This window comes from Pelmatolapia mariae, linkage group LG1 (assembly GCF_036321145.2).
Source record: "Pelmatolapia mariae isolate MD_Pm_ZW linkage group LG1, Pm_UMD_F_2, whole genome shotgun sequence".
NCBI lineage: Eukaryota > Metazoa > Chordata > Actinopteri > Cichliformes > Cichlidae > Pelmatolapia > Pelmatolapia mariae.
In genome coordinates, this window is record NC_086227.1 from 18279558 (window position 1) to 18302317 (window position 22760).

Genomic DNA, 22760 nt, shown 5'->3' on the forward strand with positions numbered 1-22760 from the left:
ACACAGCTCATGCTAGTTTGTTTATAATTAAGGATTTAGTTATCTGAAACTAGCTGTTTGTTGGCCCAATATTTAACTCATTTCTTATTATTGTTTTGCCCCTTTAATCATCAAAATGGGAAAATTAATTGAGTTTTAAAGCAGCAGTACAGTGATAGATCATAGGTTTTGCTTTGCTATTTTCAGACATGCTTTGAATGTGTGATTATCATTTTATTTTATGTAAGTTTTTATTTTGTAGACTAATAAAGTAAGATCATTAAAAATCATTTCAAACATTGTTCAAGGGTTATTAAAGCTGCGTATTTAAAGTGTCAACCACCCTGCAGAAACTGGCTTTGTGCTGTATACTTACGAGACGGGAACTGTTTAAACCACTATTGTTTCAAACCGGACGCTTAATGCCGTGACACTGTCCTTCACTCCAAGAAATGCCGACTGTTATTGTAGGTAAGGTGAAAGTGAAATAGTTCATAGAGAAAGGTGTAGACAGTGAAACTGGGTGTTATTTTACGAGATATCGTTGTGTTTGTAGCCGTCAAACGCGGAGGTGTACCGTTCATGTCATGGCTGATGTCCGGTCACTTGTCCTCGCTGAATAAAGTGAAAGATAGAGACGGTCAGAGTCACCTGGACTGAACACTGTGGCGTTAAGATGAAGAGGTTATTTCGGTCGGTGGTCATCCTCATCATCGTCCGTCCTCCTGTAACTTCATGGTGTTGCTGTTTAAAGCTGTTTAAGTCGACAAGTGACTGAAAGATGTTAATGCTATTAAAGAGTCACGATGTTGTTAATCATTGATTAAAATAATGTTTAAAATAATAGCGCAATATATGTTAAGTAACTACTATAGCAGTGAAAGCTTATACCATTTTAATTGACCGAATTTTAGAAAAATCCCCAGCCTGGAGAAGTCATTTCTGTTGAAGTCATGGGCATTTTCAAGCTTTTTCTTTGTACCAGTTGGAGCCATTTCAAATAGATACATCTAGAGAATTCCTTGAGTAATTTTAAGTATTCGGTTAAATATCCGCTACTGTGACGGGAAATCTGTGAAATCTGTAGCAAATCTGTAGCAAAGTTCAATATAAAACACCCAGGCCGTGAAATTGGGAACACTGATTTCCACATATGAGGTGTACTCTGTACCATGAAACTATTCAAATCATAATTTCTTGAAGATCAAATCAAAATCAGTTCTTTATGCTAATATGTCATTATTGTTGATGAATTTTCAACCATAGTTTTACAAAAAAATAGAAAAAAATGTTGTTATTTTTAATTCCAGTTGTAGTTGTTATTTATTTGCGTTCCTGAAAAGAAAAAAAATAGTTTTAGTGTGTGAATGTTCCATAATTTCTCTGACTTGGCTCATAGGAAAACATGAATTAGGTTTCGTATTGCCTGATTAATAATAATATATTTTTCGTCATGTTTTCTTGTTTTTATGACAGGTTGTGTAATTAATTTTTTAAGCAATCTCTCTTAAAGATGTAAATATTTTGCAAGTTATTATGATATTCCAAAAATATAAAATCACCTAAAAAAAATCTAGAGAGGCTTTTGTCTTGTAGTAGCATATCTAAAACTTGTGGTGGTGTTCAGCCCCCCTTCCCATAAATAATTTTTCGAAAGAGTCATATGTTTCGTTTAATATTAGTTTAATTCATATGTTCAGGCAGCATTCATGATCCCAGAGTGTATATTCTTGTAGTTTCAAGTATTTGGTCAGCTGACATGGAATGACCCATAAACCATTAACTATAAAGAGTACAAAGGTTAATGTTCATTGTGTGTTTGTCTCAGACTGCTGTGTGAATGAGATAGATCCTTTATGAGTTATATTTTTTGCATTGCCACCACCCTCTCTTGAACGTTATAGTCCCTGCTGTTACTGCTCTACCATGTGGTGAAGCAACCTGTCAGAAAGCTCTGAGTGGTGTCCCAGTACAAGTCCCTGAGGATTAAAGGCCTCAGGACAAAAGTCATGTGGTTGTGTTACTAGCCTCAGGTATTTGAAATTGTCCAGCGTCTGCGGTTTCACAGCGTGTTTTTCAGTACTCTACTTATTTTGAAATAATACATTCAAAAATGTATCTCACAAAATGGGTCAAAACTTCTCAGTTAAAGCATTTTTTATTTATTCACAACATTTTACACGTCAAACCAACACCATTTGAAACTGTCTGATAGTGTCTGAGGCTGATGTCACTGTCACAGTTCTTGCACGCTACAATATTAAATAGCATTGTCTATGCTTAGATACTAAGGTTGCGGACACACTATCTAACACAGCGTGCTTGTTTACTGTAAATACCAGGCTGATAAGAAATCTCAGTGCAGCCAGTGTAAAAATGCCACGTTAAAATGTCAGCCAACACAGTGAAAAAAGCCCCGTTTCTCTGACAACAACCGATCCAACTGCCTAATTAATGATCTGAAGAAAATGTCGATGTCTCACTAAAAATTTCATTATCATCATTCACGGGTTCAACTTCTTATAAGCTGGTGACAGATGTGCTAAAGTCCTGTGTGTTTTTTGAGTGATGCCACATGGTCTCACTCCCTTTCTTCCTCTATCCCAGATGTGTTCTGCTACCAAACTTTGGCACTGAGTGAAACAGTGCTCAGTAGTACTGATGTAATTCAGCCAGTGACTCTCTGTATCTCTGAGTGATTCCTGTAATTATTTTGGAAATAATATATGAAAAATTCAAACACTGGTGGAACCAGATCATCTTCTTTGTTGCTTAATTAAACAGTTATTTATTTTATCAAGCTGACCACATCAGTGCGCTTGTTTTGTATTCGTAACCATCAACCAGCAGATCTACAAAAACCCAAAACTAGTGGTTAATCAGGTGGTTAATTGTCACAGAAAGAATCCCTGGTGATCAAAGTTAATCATACAGATTTGGCTTTATGACTTTGTGTGCTGCTTCATCAAACTAAGCGCAAATGTTTTTCACTTCAACCCACAGATATTCACTATGAGCAGATGTAAGATACTGATGATGGAGCCGTAATGAGCTTCTAACTGTGGAGAGTATAAACAACTAAAAGTCAAACATGCTGCCAGGATGTATAACCGCTGCTTGCCACTATTTGAAGTGGACTTTGCCTCACTGGAAACCTGCCTTTTCCTTAACTTATTGTCCATTAGAGCCGGGGCAATGGATTTTAAGACAGGCAGGTCTGAGAAGGGCTCATAGCTGGACTACAGCACCTTCATCAAGGCTAAACCAGAAGCCGGTGTTTGCCAGAGCTCCAGTGTATGGAGAAAAGCTTGCAATCATAGACAGCAGTGGTAGCCACAGCTACAAGCAGCTGTACTGCCGCAGTTTAGGTCTTGCAAATAGAATCGGTACAGCTCTGAGCTCAGACTTTGGAGGTCTGGAAGGAAAACGCATCTCCTTCCTGTGTGCTAATGACGCCTCCTATACAGTAGCACAGTGGGCCACTTGGATGAGTGGTGGGACGGCGGTGCCACTCTACCGAAAACACCCACCGGCAGAACTGGAGTACATCATTTCTGATTCCCAGACTTCGCTGCTGCTGGCAGCGGACCCCTACACTGAAACCCTTGAACCTCTGGCACAGAAGCTCGGGCTGCCGTGTCTGAAGCTGCCCCCTCCTTCTGACCTGGATGCTTTATGTGAGACAGACGCACAAGAGAAGGAGACAGCCATCACAGACTGGGCTGATCTACCAGCTATGATCATCTACACCAGTGGAACAACAGGGCGACCCAAAGGGGTTCTGCATACACACAGCAGCGTCCAAGCAATGGTAAATTATGTCTATTAATTACACTGGAGCCAAAGTAAATTAAGCTATTAGCTATTTTGTTATCATAGGGTTATGGGTCCTGGGTCTCTTAAATTAGACCTTTTAACAGTGCATTCATGGTTTGCTGCAAGCTATGTTAATGTACAACTAAAATCAGTTTATGTCAGTTATTTATTAAATGTTTAGATGATTTTATTTGTGTTCTTCTAATGTATAAGTCCTTAATAACAGTATTCAATAAAAAATAAGTCCTATCTTATTGTAAGATTTCATAATTGTTGCTTGGAAAGATTATTTTTTTAAGGAATGAAGGTTTTTGCTGGATTTCTGTTTACATTTTTTTCTTTTGTAAAGTCAGTTTTATTTATACAACTGAAAATTAGTCATTTTAAACAAAGAAAAGGTTAATTAAGCTTCATGTAGTGGGAAAAAAATACATTTGACAGAAGGCCTGACGAATAATTTTGTTTAGCATTAAACTACAGAAGTGCATCTGTTTAAATCATTTGATGTTTTTGGCCATCAATGTGACTTCATAGAAAATAAAAGCTCCTTTGCAGGTGGGGAGACGTGAAGGTAAATTTCTGTTTACGCTATTTTGTACAGGCAATCAGATTCAGTGTTCTACATGCATGTTGGTGATGCTCATGTACACAAATGTCAGAATTAATTTAATGATTCAAAGAGTCATAACACAAGCCAGCAGCCATGTACGACCAGGAGACGTCTTTTGTTTTTTGCCCTGATGGCATTTAGTACTCTGACACTGTTCATGATGCTCATCTCTTTAAATACCATTATGCACAATATGTTGGACACAGCGCACCTTAATGATCACATTCACTGCAGGCATTTAAAAAAAAAAACCTGACGTTACCTCTCAAAAAATAAAAAAACAAAAAACCAGACAGACTCACTTAATCATTCACTCACTCAGTTTTCCAGACCGACCAGATTCAAGCGAAGTTCTGCCTCCTTTTAGAGTGATTTAATTTTCCACACTGCCAGGCATGTAGGTCAGTTTCACTTAAAATTGCACAGAAAAACTTCAGGAGATCTTTAATGGCATAAATTAGTGATTATTCAGGAAGCACAGTGGGGAAAAAACGAGGGTGATGCTAATCAGGGAATATGTCTCCTGGGGGTGTCTAAACAGTTCTTTAATTTAAGAAGAAAATCATAGATACAGTTTATAGATCTGCATGTGTTAGTTTTGTGATGTTCTCACTGAGATTTGTGTCAATATAACCAATAATAGATAAGCTGAATATGAAGTTAGATGTTTTTTACCTTAAAGATATTTAAATCCCGGTTTCACAAAGTTTAGACCTTGAAACATTTTAACAAAATTAATAAATAATAATACTTTTATTGGTGGCATAGTTTAAAAATTACGTGTGTGTATTGTTTACATGACTGTGGCCATTTCTATCTAATGCTAAGCAGGTCCTTAGTCTGATGGTTTCATTACTAAAGTGATTGTAGGAAATGTTTTTGCCTTTCAGTGTTGAAGCATCATATAAGAAAAAGATTCGTTCAAATGAAATGTTTTGAGCAAATCAAACTAAAAAGAGAATTATGGAAAGTGTAAAGTAATAATCATTTTTATAGTTAGCTAAAGTTAATAGACTAAAAAACTAGATGCTTTTCCTTTTTTCAGAATTCAATATTAATAAAGCTTGAATGTTATGTCTGTTTGTCCACTTATATTTGAGTCACTGAAAATGGGGGACTGCATTACATTTAAAGATGAAAATCTGCACTTCAGTCTCATTTGTAGTCATCTGTGGTGATGTGAATACACAAAAATTATAAAATTGTGTCAGTGTCAAAGAACTTATGGACCTAACTTTATATGTTGGACTTGCACTGATGTTTAAGCTACCCTTAATTAAGAGCAGCAGAGCATCGATGATAAACTTTAGAATATGTTGTTCTTTTTTGTGTTTTGTTTGCTCAGCACAGAGGGAGAAATTACTGTTGATGAGGTGTATACAGATTTCTACACCAGCAGCCACCTCAGTGGAGTGGAGTGGGGTTAGGTTATAATGATTTTTAGTATTATTGTGCTTTTTGGCTGTAACCAGGTTCACAGGGATCTCTTGACTTTGTCAGACCTCATACGTGCACAAGTGGAAATTAGCTGGGTGCCAAAAGTTCAGCAAGTAAACAACATCACAAAAAATACAGTGAATCAGACACGTAATTTTATGTTATTTTTAATAAAATGCCTTTTTAAAAGTTATTTTTCCCAATTTTAATGCAGTAAACAAAACAAATACAATAAAAGGGATCAAGATCAAGGTTGTTAAAACACAGGGATCCTGATACTCCTGTTACTAACAGCAACGTGTATGCTGAGGATAAAACCTTTAATTTGAACCTCGCTGTTGTTGGTCTCCTCTCGTATAGCGTACTGTGACAATGGTGAAGAATTCAAATAAGTTACAAAAATCTATTTTGCCATCTGGAAGTGCACCAAACGACAGCTTAGGGGAGATCATTGTAACAAATGTCTGTAACAGTGAAAGCTGACTGAGGTAATTTATTGTAAAGATAATATGACATCTTAACAACCCGCTCCCGCCAACCCCTCAGGTCCAGTGTCTGGTTTCGGAATGGGCGTGGTCCAGAGATGATGTCATCCTGCACACCTTGCCTCTCCACCACGTTCATGGCGTCGTTAACAAGCTGCTGTGCCCACTCTGGGTGGGCGCCACCTGTGTCATGCTTCCTGAATTCCATCCTCAGAAGGTCAGAGATGCACTCTTCTTCTTCTTCTGTCTCTCGGCACAGTACACAGTATCTTTTATTATCCCCCGTGAACAAAAGTGGCTTTTTTTAGGGTTCCATCTAACTTAATCATAAGGCAAAGACAGTTTTCAGATTGAGAGGTCTTCTGCAGACAACCCTGATGGATTAAAAAAGACCATTACCTCTTTCCACATCAATCCCTCTTTCTCAGTTGGTGCTTCCCTTTCCCTTTGCTCTTTTGTTCTTGCTCTTCTCTTCTCGCTTCATCTCCCATCTCCGTCTGCATCTCCCTCTCTTTCTCCCTCTCACACTGTCAAAACTAAGTGTTTGGGGCTCAGTGATGAATTGCCCTGTGTGGCTCTGTATCTGACCAATGCCGACACACGGCAGGGGCTTAAGCAGCAGATCAATCGATGAGCTGACATTGAAGGATGATAGTGCTTGTTTGGCCCTGAGAAGGGAGGGGAAGATGGGGTGCTAAGTGTGTGTATATAAGTGTAGCTGTGTTGAAGTGTAAATGCACAATTTTTAATGTGTGTGTGTGTGTGTGTGTGTGTGTGTGTGTGTGTGTGTGTGTGTGTGTGTGTGTGTGTGTGTGTGTGTGTGTGTGTGTGTGTGTGTGTGTGTGCCTTTCTGTTTTTTGCTCTCTTTTTTTTGTACGTCAGGAAGTCTACCACTTCATGACACTTAAGGTGAATGAAAAAGAAACGACCTTAAAGAAAATGTGTATCTGTCAACATGGGTATTGCTAGACTAATATAGCTATCAGTATTCAACTGTTATCCCTGACCTTGTGTGCCAAACCACAAAACCCCTTCTCTCATCTTCAGAGAAAAAAAAAGAGCCTTTATTCTCCTCCTCCTGAAGTTACAGTACATTGATGAAGTGATCGATCGTCTTCTATCCCCTAAGATCTCTGAAGGGTACCCTAGGCAGCAGAGGCCAGCATTGATTTTTTTTCTTCTGATTTTGCCTGGAGATAGTGATGGGAATTTTCAGTGCAGGAATTGTGATCAAGTAAATCACAGATAAGTCTTTTTCAAGTGTACTGTATTAGACTGACGGGAGCAGATAGCGTTCCTGGGTTTCAAACAGCATTGCTCTGATTTGTTTTTTTTTTTAAATTTATTTGATTTCTTATTGACTGCTTCATCACAGCAACTACTCAAACGTAATATCGCTGTCATTGTTTTTCCTCAAGAGGGATGGCTAAGGCATCCATTTTTAAATTCTAACAGGCAAGGGCATTTTTTTAAGTAGCCTGATTGATGGGAATGCTGCTTGGAAATACTCACAACTGCCTGTTCTGTTATTCAAAGTGAAATTGACATTTTTAAAATAATGTTTCATACACCAGTTGTCTAGTTCAGACAGATAAAGCATTTTCAGTGTGTTTGGCTGTAAGAATCCGTATGGCACTCTGTATAGCAGGTTGCTCTCTGTTACAGTCAGCCTTCTCTAGGAAGGGTCTACTATTAGGATAAATCTTATATAAGAACTGATACTACTTATTAATGTCAATAGCAGGAACTCTTATTGACTGTGCTCTTTATAGTAAAACTGCTAATTCAGACACACTGGCAACCTGAACACTGATGTTTTTCACCTCTGCTTCACATGAAGCATTTATGACAGCGATAATGTGACACTGCTGTCAAGGACTGTGGTAATCTGCCTACAGCTGAAGCTATTATCCACGAGGAATATAAAAAAGCTGTCTGTTTGTAGGAAACTGCAAACACTAATTAAAAACTTAGCTAACTACATAGCTGATACTACTATGTTAATGACTTGGCTATTAAAACAAGGTCTACTCCACTGTAAGGTCAGTGAAATGCTCGAACATTAAAATACGATGCACTGCCACCACATTTACGCCCTACTCTGTACAGGAAGTTTAAACTACCTTTGTACATTGAGTTTCTAAACAGTTAAGCGATTTTTTAAACCCTGCTATTTGGTTTGTTGTTTTTTGAGAGAAGCTGCTTTCTCCTGGTAACCCTTCCAAACAAGTCATACAGTACTTGATCAGTCTTTTTCTAATTGTACTCTCATGAACTTTAATATTTAACATGCTAACTGATGCCTGTAGAGCCTGATATGTAGCTCTTGGGTTATTTGAAGTTTCTGTGAGCACTGGGGTGAATTTGCTAGGACATCCACTCCTGGAAAGATTGGCAAATGTCTTTTTTCTGCAGATTGTTTGGAAATGTCTTTAAAACTCTTCCCAGTTTGATGGGCAGCAACAGTTGCTTCTCTAAGATCACTGCTGATGTCTTCCCACCTTGGCATTGTGTTAACACACACCTGAATGCTCCAGACCAGCAAGCTACCAAAATTTCTGCTTAATCAAGTGCATTTGATTAGCAGCATCTGGCTGCTACTTACGCTCTTAATTCCTGTGGTTTTGTAAGGCTGTGCTTAGTTTTTCACACACTGATTCTGCTGTTTGGTTTAGTTAAAAAAAACAAAAAATGAAACAGTGTAAGATCACATATTGTTGCTCATCTGAGGTTTTATTTACCCAATTTTTAGACCTACTAAGGACCAGATTATTTTAAATTTTTTCCCAGTACGTAAAACTTTAAAACTGAAAGACATGTTCTTTACTGAGACAGACGAGCTGAGTGAACTTACCTGACAGTTTTTAGGAATCAGCACTGCTGGCACATTGACATTCAACAATCGGGCCTTCTCCGGAAGAACTGTATTCGGGTCTTACGTTGAGTGCAGGGCACATGAAGTTGTTTAGGATGCAGGCCATAGCTCTCGGTTCTCACCGCATCCTGTCCCCTAGGTGGAGGCCAGCTCTTTGACGGACATAAATTGCCTTCCTCTCCCGCCTAGAGTGGGCTTGGTGGGAGCGCTTCACTGCACTTGATAGACACCACCCAGTATGGTCAGGGCACGCTCAGCTAATCATCCTTTTCTCTCTTCAAACTTTTATTCTTTATCTCTTCGCGTGAACCGCAGGTTGCTTGCAATTTTTAGATCGGCCTATAACGCTATTCTGGGAGACTGGATTGGGATTTGATTAAATTGTACTGTTGGCATATCTTAATCATCTTAGCTGTATTTGTCTGTGTGTTTGACTTATGTTTTTATTAGAGGCAGAGGAAGTGATTGGAAGATAGTTTAGTAGATAATAGATTGGGTGAGTCTGTGATGTGAGGGTCACACAAAAGAGAAGTGGAAGGAAGAGTTTAGAAATTGCTGGCACATTAAGAAGGATGTGGTGTTACTTCAGGTGAGCGCAATGATGGGAGAGAGTGCATTTTTCTGTGTGTGAGTATGTGTCTAGGTGTGTGTGTGTCTGACAGAGAGAGAGAGACTGCAGAGGCAGTGAAGCAGGAAATTACGAAATGGAGAGAGAAGGTAAGTGAATGTGAGATAGGGGGGTGAGAGACGAGGAGGGGGTGGAGAGATGAAGGGAGGATGTGGGGTCAGAGATGAAAGTAGAGTGAAAACGGAGCACTTGGAAAATAGAGGCAGAATGAATGAAGAAGAAGTGAGATCGAGTAGACTGAAAGGAGAGACAGCTTGGAGGGGGGCACTGGTGGTGGGCGGGGGTGCGGGGGGGAGTGACTTAGAGAAGCCGTCGTTCACCTTCATTTAATTCATGCTGTCGTCCCATCCTTCTGCCGTCTACTGCAATGTACCCAGACTCTATGTGTGAGCGTGTGTGAGGAATGAGGCTGAGTGGGCGGGGCCGGGTGTGTAAAATGACTTTGTCCTTGAACAAGTGAGTTTATGTGATTTTCATACAGTATGTTTAGATGTGCATGTAGTTGGCGACACATGTTTGCGTCCATTAGTGCCCGCCTGTGTTGAAGGCGGTACGTCTGACGCGGCTGAGGATGGGAGCGGCTCCTTTTGTGGCAGTCGAAAAGCACATTTGTCAAAAGTAGCTGCACACAAGGTCTTTTAATTGGCCGGCAATACCGCTCCAGTCCAGGGCAGCCGGCTATTTTCTTCCTCCTGACCTTTACAAATCTGGGCATTTTTTGCTTGTCTTTTTTCTGCATTATGTTGACAGGTTTAATATGAGGCTGCTGTCTGGACTTTACTCTGCCATTTACATCAAATAAATGAAAAAATGTCACTTTTTTCCCCTCTAAAACTAATGGAATGAATCTGGATTTAATAATTTAGTCTGCAATGCCCCACCGTTAGATATACTGCTTTTATTTTCCTTATCTCTCCTCCTCCTTCCTTCTTCAGTTATGTGTTGTGCTTATCTCTCTCTCTCTCTCCCCCCACAGGTGTGGGAGATGCTGTTGAGCTCCAAGGCTCCCATGGTTAATGTGTTCATGGCCGTGCCAACTATTTACTCTAAGCTGATCCAGTACTATGATCAGCACTTCACACAGCCTCATGTGAAGGACTTTGTCAAAGCAGTCTGCAAAGAGAGAATAAGGTACTGGTTGTGGAATCTGTGCCACAAGATTTTACTCACAAGTAGCTGTATTTGTGAATACTTCCATGTATGCATGAGTACATATTGATTAGTGGCAAAATGGTTAAGAACAGAGCAAATATAATGTAGCACTGAGTGGTTTAATGCAGGGTTGTTATGCAGTGTTTCCTAAATGTCCTTTTCACAGGGATATATAGAGCTTAATTAAAGTTAATATTAATGCATTTTGTCATCAGTTGGGAGATTATCATCTTTTTTAATCACCCAATAGTTGGATGCTTTAGGCAATTTAAAGAGGAAATTTAATGTTGCTATGGAGTTCGTTCATTTTGGGCTCTTCATCATTCCTGTTAGTATTTATGTATGTGCAGATAGCCATGTCCAGATGACTTTGATGGAGAGTATTTTTGGTGAAAACTCCTTCAACTTGAAGCCTTGACTTTACCTGACAGAGCAGGATATGACAGCACAAACGTTTGAGTTTGACTGTAAGCCAGTCTCTGGGCTCCAAACATCTGTATGTTAGTAACTCAGCTAACTGACAGATACATTAGTGATTAGCAATTGGGCCCATTGACCATCACCCTATCCTGGCAGTGTTTTCGGTTCACATTCAAAGAAGACAAAAAAGCAAAATTGGAAAATAAAGTTCATTTGTGAGACAAATTGAAGTTTTACAGTGTTTCAACTACCTCAGCAAGTTCTGTGTAACAATGACTGATGCACCTCCAGCTGTTGACCGCGGAGGTGTCTAAACCAAATCTATGCATCAAACCACAGTTAACAATTTCGGCTGCGTTTGGAGCAACAACATGTACCTGTCCAACTCACCTCTCTTGCCATCTTTGCTCCTTTTACGCCACAAAAGTTTTGCAACTTTTAACCGAGCTGAAAACCACATGAAGGTGTGGTTGACGTGCGTGTCAGACTGCGCTCCTCACCAGAAGTGTTGAAGTGCTCAAACCTGAAGCAAAGTCAGTCCCAAGAAGCATTAAGCCTCTTTTTAAAAGTTTGTAGTTCTTTTCATTTGTATTTCATTTGTCACCTTTCTGTGTGTATGCACTCGTGGCATGCATTATTATTACACTATTATGTTTTATTGCTACTTGATAATCTTTTGACCTTTGTGGATGGTGTATTAATGTTATACCACATTTCCAGTACATGTTTTGCTTCTTAATAATTTTCACTGCCACAGTTTTTTTTACAAGTGTGTGCGGCATCTGTGTTTTTATTTTGCTTCCTTTGTGCTGCCAATCATCTCTCCCATGCTGCACTCTGTATATTTTTCATAAACAGTCTGCAGTTTATAGAATACTGTAAGGCACAACCCTATGCTTACTGACTCTCACAAATCAGGTCCTTGGAGATGTGTAAGAAGATGCACAAAAATTGATGTTTCTAATTAGCAAACAATTAGACATTTACATGTTTCACACAGGTTTTTCAGGCAAAATATAAACTGCAGATGTGTTTTTTGGTGCCTGGAGTGTGTCCCTCATGTCCGTCCCTTTCTCTCCAGGCTGATGGTTTCAGGCTCGGCTGCTCTCCCACTTCCCACTCTGCAGCGCTGGGAGGAGATTACCGGGCACACACTCCTCGAACGCTACGGCATGACTGAGATCGGCATGGCACTGTCCAACCCTCTCAAGGGCCCACGTGTCCCAGGTTGAACTAAGTGGATGCACTTGTACTCTCACACCTTACACACATATGAGTAAAGAAAGAATATTTTTTTACATGTGTATGTGTGTTACTTATCTTAAAAAGGGAAGTCATGGGGTCATTAGTTAACTTTCCGGCAAAGCATTTCACAAACAAGTCAGCAACTCGCTGCACGTTGCTTAACTTTGCACCACTATCTTCTTATCTGCCACGTGTCACTGTTGCAGAGTCTTGTAAACAATGGTTGGAGCCACTCAGCTAGATAAACTTGCATTACACAATTTTCAGCTTCATCCAAAAATCTGTATTCTGAATTATCTTCTAAAAAATTGTCTAGAATGTCAAAGTCAGTACCGGATACATGTATAGTTTGGGCGCCAGCTGCGTATGTGTTTTTTTTTCTAACTGAGTTGTTTTTTCAAACTCCTTTATCCCTTTGCATAATGATAAAGTTGTGAAACCTCAGGTGTCAAAATACTAATTTGATAATAAAATGCAGGTCTTGGTGCTCTTCCAAGCAGAATGTGGTCAGGTTACAAACCAGCTGCTGAAGCAATGGCAGGAAATGAAGCCATACAGATAACCTCTTAAAGATCGGTTTGGCATCTGATTATCAGCATTTTTCACAGGCTTGAAAGCTCTTAATGACAAACCAATGGCAACATTTTCTGCTTTCTTTTTAAATCAGGCCAAACCTCAATCAGTTTGTCATTTGGTGCATTTATCTTTTGGTGCCAAATTCTGAGATACTGTTCAGCATAACTAGCCCAAGCATACTGCCATCAGTGTGTCTGTCAGTCACAGTTTCACTGATGATGAATGTTTGATTGGTTGGCAGTCAACCCATCTGATGGCTGAAGGTTGCCTTTGTGACTGTGGATGTTGTTCTCCTCTAAAATGAATGTCTCAGATTTGTAGGAAAGAGGGTAATTATCTTTTTTTCCCTGTGTGTAGTAATTAAGCTCTACATTGAGTTGACATTGCTGTTTACAATTTGGTAACGTATGATTATCAATCAACAAACTTGCAATCACTGATTTCTGCCACTCTATGTTAAAAGTATACACATATATATTAGAAATCTGTATCCTGGAAACATAGAAAGGCAGTGTGGTTTAACAGAACGACATAAAATAATAATAATTTAAAAAGCAAACCTTGCTTAATTGAGCCAGTGTTCCCGGTTTATACTACACTTTTACTACAATTTTGTTCTTCTTCACATATAATCCAAAAACCTCTGATGTTGCTCGACTCTCCCTCATCAGTTTGAGTGAGTACTTCAACTTCACGTGTTGTGCTTTAATCAAAGGTAGTTGTCTCTGGCGTGATGTCAGGTAAAACCCCATGATCCCAACTACACCTCCCTCACACATGCAAAAACAAAAGCAAGGTCTGGAAATGAGGTCAGAGTAGTGGCGGTTGCTATCTTCTCCTGTCATCCCCTCTTCCTCTCTCTCTCTCTCTCTTTCCCTCTCTTTCTCTTCCACCGTCTTCTTCCTTTCCTGTTCCCCAGACAACACTTCCTCTTACAGGTAGAGCTAATTAGCTTGCAAGTGGATTTGGTAATCCTCTGCCTGCCTGTTTTGTCAGGGTATTGTTTTGTTTGTTGCTCACTGAATGTTTGGCATGAACCGAGCAGGCTGCGTTCGACTCCTCTCAGGTGATTATTAAGAATGGCTTCAAGAGGTCTGTGTTTCTATTGATGTTTCCTCTCAGCATTTGTGTAAGTGTATGTGTATGTCTGCCTGTGTGTGTGTGTGTGTGTGTGTGTGTGTGTGTGTGTGTGTGTGTGTGTGTGTGTGTGTGTGTGTGTATGTGTATGTCTGCCTGTGTGTGTGTGTGTGTGTGTGTGTGTGTGTGTGTATGTGTATGTCTGCCTGTGTGTGTGTGTGTGTGTGTATGTGTATGTCTGCCTGTGTGTGTGTGTGTGTGTGTGTGTGTGTGTGTGTGTGTGTGTGTGTGTGTGTGTGTGTGTGCGCATATGACGGTGTGAGCACATGTAGGCACGAGGCTGCGCCTGTTTGAGTCGGCGTGTTCCTATCTTGCCTTTTAAGTAGGTTAAAATGGATCAATAGCAACCACAGGAAACACTCTCAGAAGAGCAGTGGAGTGGTATCTCTCTTTCACTCTCACCTTCTTCTCTTTCTCACCCCCCCGCCCAACAGCAGCTAAACAGATGACATTTCAGCTCTTAATACAGCTTATTGACAGCAGTTTCATTAATAATTCTCTCCTGTATTTAGGCCATGTAACTATCCTGATTTCGCTGTGGTGCTTACACTTTTGGAGCTCTTCATATTAACAAAGCTGTCTTTCTAGGTCATATTGCCCTTCCTGAGATGTAAACATATGAGATTAGTTCATCCTCGTTTTTTTTCCATCTTATTATTATCTCACGCTGCTGCCCCTTTCATCTCTTTGATTCTTTTTTGTCCCACTTTTCAGGCTTTTTTTCCCTGTATTTTCACAGAGAAAGTGTAGATACAGCAGTCTTATAAAAGCAGTTGTTCATAGCTTTCCCCCACCTTAAAAAGCCAAAACAAAAGCTCTCACACCCCAGCCTTTTTTATCAATCAAAAGGATCCATTTTCAGTTTTAGTGAATTAAGGGCAATCGTGCTAGCATCTGAAAACTGTTATTTTAATACACTATTCCCAATGACCATAAATCGGATAAGTAGTTAGAAAAATGGATGAAGTGATGATAAATAAGATGTAGTAGGATTCTCATTCTACCTGTGTAAGAAGTACAGAGTTACTTCACTTGCAGACATTTTCAAGGACAAAACGGATCTTGAGATAAGGAATTAATTTTTACAGGATTTTTCTCCTGATGCCCAAAATTTAGATGCTATTATTAGATACCGCTGCAGTAATGTGATTACATTTAATAGGTTCAAATGGTGTACTTTTTCAGTGTTATAATTGCCGTTGGTGGGGGACGGATTGGTTGGTGTGACTTTTTCCAAGCCAAAGTTCATACAGTTTGAATTGATAGAATCCTTCAAAACCTGACGGTCTTTTTATTGAGCAAATGTTAGTCTGCAAAATGACATAAAATATTCCGTTTATTTCATTTATTTATATAACACTAAATCACAACAACAGTTGCCTCAAGGAGCTTCCTTTTGTAAGGCGAAGACCTGACAATAATCCAGAGAAACCACAACAATCACACAACACCCAAGTACTTGGCCACTGTGGGAAGGAAAAACTCCCTTTTAGCAGGAAGAAACCTCCAGCTAAAACAGGCTATAAAATAAAATATAGGTGCAAATATTAATGCACACAGAAGACCAATGAGAATTTTTTTTGTGCTTTAATTATTTAACTCGCCAGGTGTCACTTGCACACACACATACAGTATATGGAGACAACAGGTGATGTCAGGAAATGTGGAAATCCTTTTTTTAGTAACACAGTTTTCTCTTAAGCGTTACTGCACCTCACAGTTATGAACACTGGATTTTTTAACACAGACTTCTTACTGTATTTTAATACTTGTCAGCTCAGTTATAACATTTCATGCTGCTGTGCTTTATTAATAAAACATGTCAAGCGCTCAGCAGTAAATTAGACTGAAGGACTGAATCCTGCTGTACCCTTGAGTCCTTGTTTTTTCTGTGTTTGTTTTTTTGGGGTTTTTTTTGGAGGCTTCAGAAACAGGTTGAAGTGCAAACAAACACCTAAAAACAGTTCTATTACTTGACGTTTACTTGAAGTTTGTGAAAACGGCTGCATCAGGCATTGCCCAGAAATCCCCATTACTGTCCGTGTAAGCTGGTTTGTGGTGACTGAGACGAATGGCTTTCAGTTTAGTGTTTTACAAGCTCAGCAAGCCAGTGACCAGTTTTGGCCTGCAGATGGAGGCTAATGCTGTCTTGGAGAAGATGACTCTTGTGTTAAAAATCTCTCACTGAATGCTTTTGATGGCCTTTTCACTGATTATTGCCAGAATATGTGTTCCACTTCTGTAAAGGCCAAAAACCATCCCATTCTGCTTCGACAAAGTGTATTCTCTTCTCTCTGTGTTCATGGGCTTTCTTTGTGTTTGACAGGAGCTGTTGGGTTGCCGCTGCCTGGTGTGGAAGTTCGGATTGTTATGAATAACACAATTAATACAACCATTGTGGAAGGCACTCACAAAGAGACTCAGGTAATCCATAAGTTCAATATATATAGGTCTCATCAGGTAAAATCATGTGAAAACAAAGGTTTAGCATCAGACTCAATGCAATCCTGTTCCTGTTGCTAAAGAAATGCACTGGAATAACTGATGACCAACAAGTGTGACACCCCAAGGTCAGACTGTATGACGGATAAAGAAAAAGTACATCTCAAACTTTGCAGGCCTGACTTAGCATGTTAAATGTTAAAGTTCATGTCACTAATATTGGGAAAGACTGAACAAGTGTCGTTTGCTTGGAAGGATTGCCAGGAGAAAGCCACTTTTCTTTAAAAAGAACATGGCAGCACAGCTTATGTTACATCCAAACAAATCATAAGACTTCTGGGAAAATGTCCTTTGGATAAACAAAATCAGTGTAGATTTTTAATGATAGTATATAAAACAAACACAGCATATCAGCACAAACATCTCATACCAGCTGTTAAGCACGGTGATGATTTGGGTTTGTTTTGCAGCCACAGGCCCTGAGCACCTTGCAGTCATTGAGTCGACCATGAACTGCTCTGTGTACCGAAGTATTCTAGAGTCAAATGTGAGCCTATCGGTCCAACAGCCATAACCTGACCTAAAATGTGTCATGCATCGGTACAAATATCCCAACCACAGCGACAAATCTACAGCAGAATGAATGAAAAAGAAAATAAAGTCTTTCAGTTGTCAAAAATTCATCTTGATTTAAATGCTGTGGTGGGACCTTAAGAGAGCTGTGGATGAATGAATGTCTGCAAACTTCAGTGAACTGAAACAATGTTGTAAAGAAGAGTGGGCCAAAAATTCTCCACAACGATGTGAGAGGCTGATGAAGTCATACAGAAAACAATTCGACTTATTGCTGCTAAAGGTGGTTCTTCAAGCTACTGAATCATAACATGTACAGATTCCTGTGAAAAACTTTATTTTCCACATGACTGAATTTGAATCTTATGTACTTACGCATGTTATTGACATGAATTGAGGGATATTTCCTCTTTAGAAATGATAGTGAGCTTTTTGAGAAATAACACAAACCCACTGAATATTCAAATTCTTTTGAGTTTTGTCTTCTGCTTGCGAGGTATATTAATTATACTGTTTGTAATCTTAGTCTTCTTTACTAATCATCACCCAGAAATCAACTAGATGCCCATTTAAGCAACATTCTGTCTAATTTAAACAGCACTAAGTGATGTATCTATCCTGATTTCTTCCTTTCTTTCCATGTGTATGCATCAGGTACGACCAGGTCTGGAGGGGAAAGAGGGGGAGCTTCTGGTTCGAGGGCCATCTGTTTTTAAAGAGTACTTTAACAAACCTCAGGAGACCAGAGAGTCTTTCACTGATGATGGCTGGTTCAAGACAGGTACCAAACCCTCATCTTCCTCAGCAGTATGCATGCATAGCGAGTGCATTTCACTACCATTTATGGTTTGTACTGTCAGAGGGATTCACAGGAGATGAAAGATGTCATAAGATTTTTTCATCAGTGTTGCACACTGTACTTTTGGGGCACGATGACATGATTTTAAACACTTAAAAACCAGGAGTCCAATGCTGGAAGCACACACATAGTCACACATTCAGACAGTGTGTGTGTGTGCGCGCGCACATTTTGGGGAACTATGAGGGAGTGATAAATGGACTATGTGTGTTTTTGGTGCTGCAGGGCATTTTTCCTCCTAAGTGGTTGTGACTGCTCCAGGTCCTGAAGAACCAACTATTGCTGTGTGTGTGTGTGTGTGTGTGTGTGTGTGTGTGTGTGTGTGTGTGTGTGTGTGTGTGTGTGTGTGTGTGTGTGTGTGTGTGTGTGTGGTTTATATGTGTGGTAGCACAGAGGGAAGCTGTCATCAGAGGATGTTCCTCTCTCTAGCCCAGCACTTCTCCCCTTGTGCCCCTCCCCCCCCCCCCCCCCCCCCCCCCCCCAAACAGACCCATACTTTACCAGCGGGAGAGGCAGGCATTCGGTTAGTTTTGAGGGGGGGGGCTGAGGAGTGCAGGAAGAAGGGCAGAAGCAATCAGAGCTTTGAATTGTCATGTAGACCACAGGAAATAAGAGGGAGAAGCAAAAGATTTGGGAAGGAGCTTGAAGTATTGAGCTTGGAGATGTGTTGGAGGGGGTTAGAAAGAGTCAGCTGCAAAGCTGAATCTGGGGACCAAGAAGGTAGCGATTGGGAGCTGCCGATGGTGGTGGAGGCGGGAGTGGGGAACAGCAAGGAAGGAGTGAGTGATGGAGAACGAAGCAGGGCAAGGCAGTGGGAGAGCAAGGCAGAGTGTGTTTAATTGGCTTTGCAGGCTGGAAGGACAGACATCCAGAGCACAGCACGTTGCTGTCACACTCCATTACAGCCACTGGCCACATAATGAGAGCCTGTGCAATCAGCTCCCCACAGACCAGTCCCTCAAGCCACACACACACTGTGGACTACTCTGTTGGAAGCTATCAAACACCTTACCTGCCCTGCCTGTGTTCGCTGATGCCAGTTTCAACACACATGCAGCTTTTTTTCCTTCAAATTTCAAATTCAGATTTTCTTCAATTCTCCGGTGAATCGATGATTCAAACAGGAGCAACTGTGTCGGAAATTCACATTGTTTTGTTTTGCTTTCTTTGTTTTTTAACTCAGCTCGAGTACAAGCTCAAGTACATTTTAAAAAAAAAATCCAGATTTTACCAATCAGTGTGTTCACACACTGATTGTGTGAACACTGATTGCTCTACTGGTCATATTGCCCAGTAGAGCAGGGCAATATGACCAAAAATATATATCATGATATGCATTTGAAAATTTGCGATAACGATATAACTGACGATATAATTCAGACTAGACAAAATACTTTACAACTCCACAACTTTATTAGTGCAAAAAAAACCATCAATGTATTTTCACTTAAACAAGCAGCAGTTTTTTATCTGCATTAAAGTTATATAAAAATTTAACAGCACAAATGCAAATTCCTTGCTGACAGTTTAACCAAAAGGCATTTCCAGTGGAAATTGGCCGACATATCCTGAGCATAACCATGTATAATATCCATAAAGAGGTTATACACACACAATACAGTAATATTATGTTGAAGCACAGTACGTATCACTCCGCGAGGCTCCTGCCTATGATAGCCGTAATGCTCCGACAATCCATCAAGCGGTGCGAGTTTGTAGCTCAGCAAAGTCGTACTAAAACATTTGACAGATTTTCGAGCGCCGTGTACCACATAAAATCGTTTCGAGGTCAGTAAACACAACCAGAATTCATACATAAGGCACATGGGATTATAAGGGGCACTGTCGATTTTCAGAAAAATCAAAGGATTGATTTTAAGTGTGCCGTATTTTCCAACAAACACGGTAATAACGACGGCCCGCTAGCATGCTCTACCAAAAATAGTGCTTTGTTGTGTATCTGACGGACGAAAGCCGAACCAGTTCCACACCACTGAAGTTGCAGCATTTTTACAAACCAATTCTGGTTCATCCGTTTCATTCAACGATCCGCTTTCGCCCTTCTCATTCTCTGTCACCGCCATGCTTTTTCCGCCATGTGCGTATGAAAACAAAGGCACTGCGCATGCGCACTTTACCCATATTCTATTGCGATATTTCATTTTCTTATCGTTGCCCGACATTATACCGGTATTACCGTGAACGGTATGATATGGCCCAGCCCTATTTGGCAGCCCTCCTGCATGCATGACAAATGCCTTTGAAGCATTTTGTGGTTCCAGAGCTGATTTAAATCTGCAATATTAAAACAAGTCCATTAAACATTATAGATTTGTGTTTATTAGTGGGAATTAAATACTGGTAGGTTTATTATGAGCTTTAGATTGAAACAGGCTTGCCATTTTATCCTGGTGCCTGCTCGACTTAGGTGAATATTTATTGAATCGATTTGAATCCCCTCATCAGTCATTAAGAGGTGTGCATTTAAAATGTTGGACAGTAACATTTTGTCTGTTTACATCGAAATGATTGTGAATGTTAGATCAGTTCGGTAATTATTCCCACTCATGCTTTTGCTTCTTTTCTGTTCTTCTCTTTAGTACTGAGGAATTTATTTAGCACACCAAAGTGACATAAAAACATAAACTTATAATAGTGTTACTCTGTCTTGTGTTTATTTGTTTTCTTTTGGAAAATTTGAAATATCAATAATAGAAAACTTTGAAATATGAATTTTTAGTAAGTAAAACTATATCCAAGATTTGGGTTTACTGAGCAGGTTTGAGGTCATACACATGCAAGCAGGGAGAAGGGGAAAAGACAAAGTCCAAAAATTTGATGAAGACCTTGTGCACTTCATCTTCCTTCCCAGCTTCTTAACTCATTTCTCACGCTGTCTCCTTTTTTACTCTTACACCTGCTCCACGTTTCACAGAGCAACTTTTTTCTTTCACAGTTTCAATCACACGCTCCATCTTTCACTTGCTAACAGTGGGCTGATCTCTTGCGGCCTTCACATGGAGATTTCTGTATCTCACTTTTTCTATATGCTCTGGGATTTAACTGCCTGGTTGGGGGAAAAGGTGGCTGCTAACCGAAATTTCTTACCAAGATTTTCTTTATGGAGTTGGGCTGTAAAAACGTGGATGTATAAACGTTTAAAGTGGATTGCAAATGGCAAATTTTAGAAGATGCGATCTGAGTAATCTGCTGCAGACAAAAAAGGAACAGAAAACCAGATGTTTTATTTCGTCCTGTGAAATTTTCTTGCAAACGAAATGTGCACGCTACTTTTACACGTCCGGTGTGTGAAAGCCTTCATGCCTAAACTAATAAAAACTTATAAAAAATTTAATATTTTTCAAACAAAAACAGAAATCCACTCTGGCAGCTAACTGAACCTGAACTGAAAATGTAATAAAAATGAATAAGAAAATAGAAAATGATAATAACTTTGCATTAGACGTCGTGTAGGTCGAAAGGCAATAGAGTTAATGTACAGTGTTTTGTTGGGTTCATTATTTTTAGATTAAATGTATCTCATTAGGAAGACTGTTAGGAAAAATACGCACACCAGCCCTCAATATTCATAATGAAAAAATGCATTTTTTAGATTAGCCACAATTGCTTTGTGCAAGAGGAGAAAATGTCTTTAAAAAAATTCTGTTTGAACTTTGGAAAAACAATGCTAACAGGGGAGACTGACAAAAGCAAAGAGAGACGGGAAAAGAAATGTGAAATCTGAGAAGCAGAGAACGCGTGGGAGTTTAGATCAATAGGTTCTCAGCTGGCCAAAGGTGTCTTCTCCAGAGTTAACAGGTGCTGTGTAGCGTGATTGACAGCTCGATAGGGAAGCTGTCACCTAAGCGTTCTCTCTTTCCACTCATCCTCACAAACATCTCTGAGCACATTGATCCCTTCTCACTTTTTTTTAGCCCTCCTTTTGTGCTCTACAATACAGTCTGTCTGCTGTCCAGAGCTAAAAAGAAAGCTCATCTTGACCCAGTAAGCCTGTAAGGGCATTTGTTGTTACATTTATTGTACACATATAGATACAGTAAGGCAATGGAAGCAGTGAGAAGAGAGACTGAAGGCGTTGCTTCAGATTTGCTCGTTAGTTGTTAGTTGATGCCAACAAACAAAACCCAGAACTCCTCCAAGAGTAATTTATGAATGCATAAATTAGTCAGAACTCATGGGAAGAAAGAGAAGCTTAAGCATTAGCTGTTTTTGAATTTTTTATTTCACTAATAAGAAGTTTGGCTGTGCTGCAGAGAGCAGTTGGGATAAAACTGAGCTTTGAATCTGACTATTAGCCCCAGAGAGGTTAAATTATTTAATTACATAACTGTGTGAAAGGTGTTTATTAGGGCAACTTTCATGAGCTCCAAGCAGCTTTTCAGAGATACAAAAACAGATTTTTGTATGAATCGTTTTAAACATTGTGACAGAAAACAAACACGCAAACTAGTCAGCTGCCATATCTAACCCAAATAGTAAAATAAAAACATCAAATTAAAAAAAAA

At 39.7% G+C, this 22760-nt stretch overlaps 1 protein-coding gene across 4 annotated transcripts in view; it reads left to right on the plus strand.

Moving 5' to 3' along the window:
* Positions 1 to 359: 359 nt before the first annotated feature.
* acsf3 (acyl-CoA synthetase family member 3) overlaps positions 360 to 22760 on the plus strand; it is a 38048-nt gene continuing 15647 nt past the window's right edge. The window contains exons 1-7 of one of the 4 annotated variants that reach the window (XM_063474552.1): positions 360 to 450; positions 2983 to 3790; positions 6389 to 6544; positions 10807 to 10961; positions 12484 to 12629; positions 16687 to 16784; positions 18030 to 18156. In XM_063474552.1, coding sequence (XP_063330622.1) covers positions 3071 to 3790; positions 6389 to 6544; positions 10807 to 10961; positions 12484 to 12629; positions 16687 to 16784; positions 18030 to 18156 — 1402 coding nt within the window. In that variant the 5' untranslated portion in view covers positions 360 to 450; positions 2983 to 3070. Of the gene's footprint in view, positions 451 to 476; positions 673 to 2982; positions 3791 to 6388; positions 6545 to 10806; positions 10962 to 12483; positions 12630 to 16686; positions 16785 to 18029; positions 18157 to 22760 lie in introns of those variants that run through there. The other 3 variants (XM_063474563.1, XM_063474570.1, XM_063474576.1) reach the window with 3 other exon arrangements.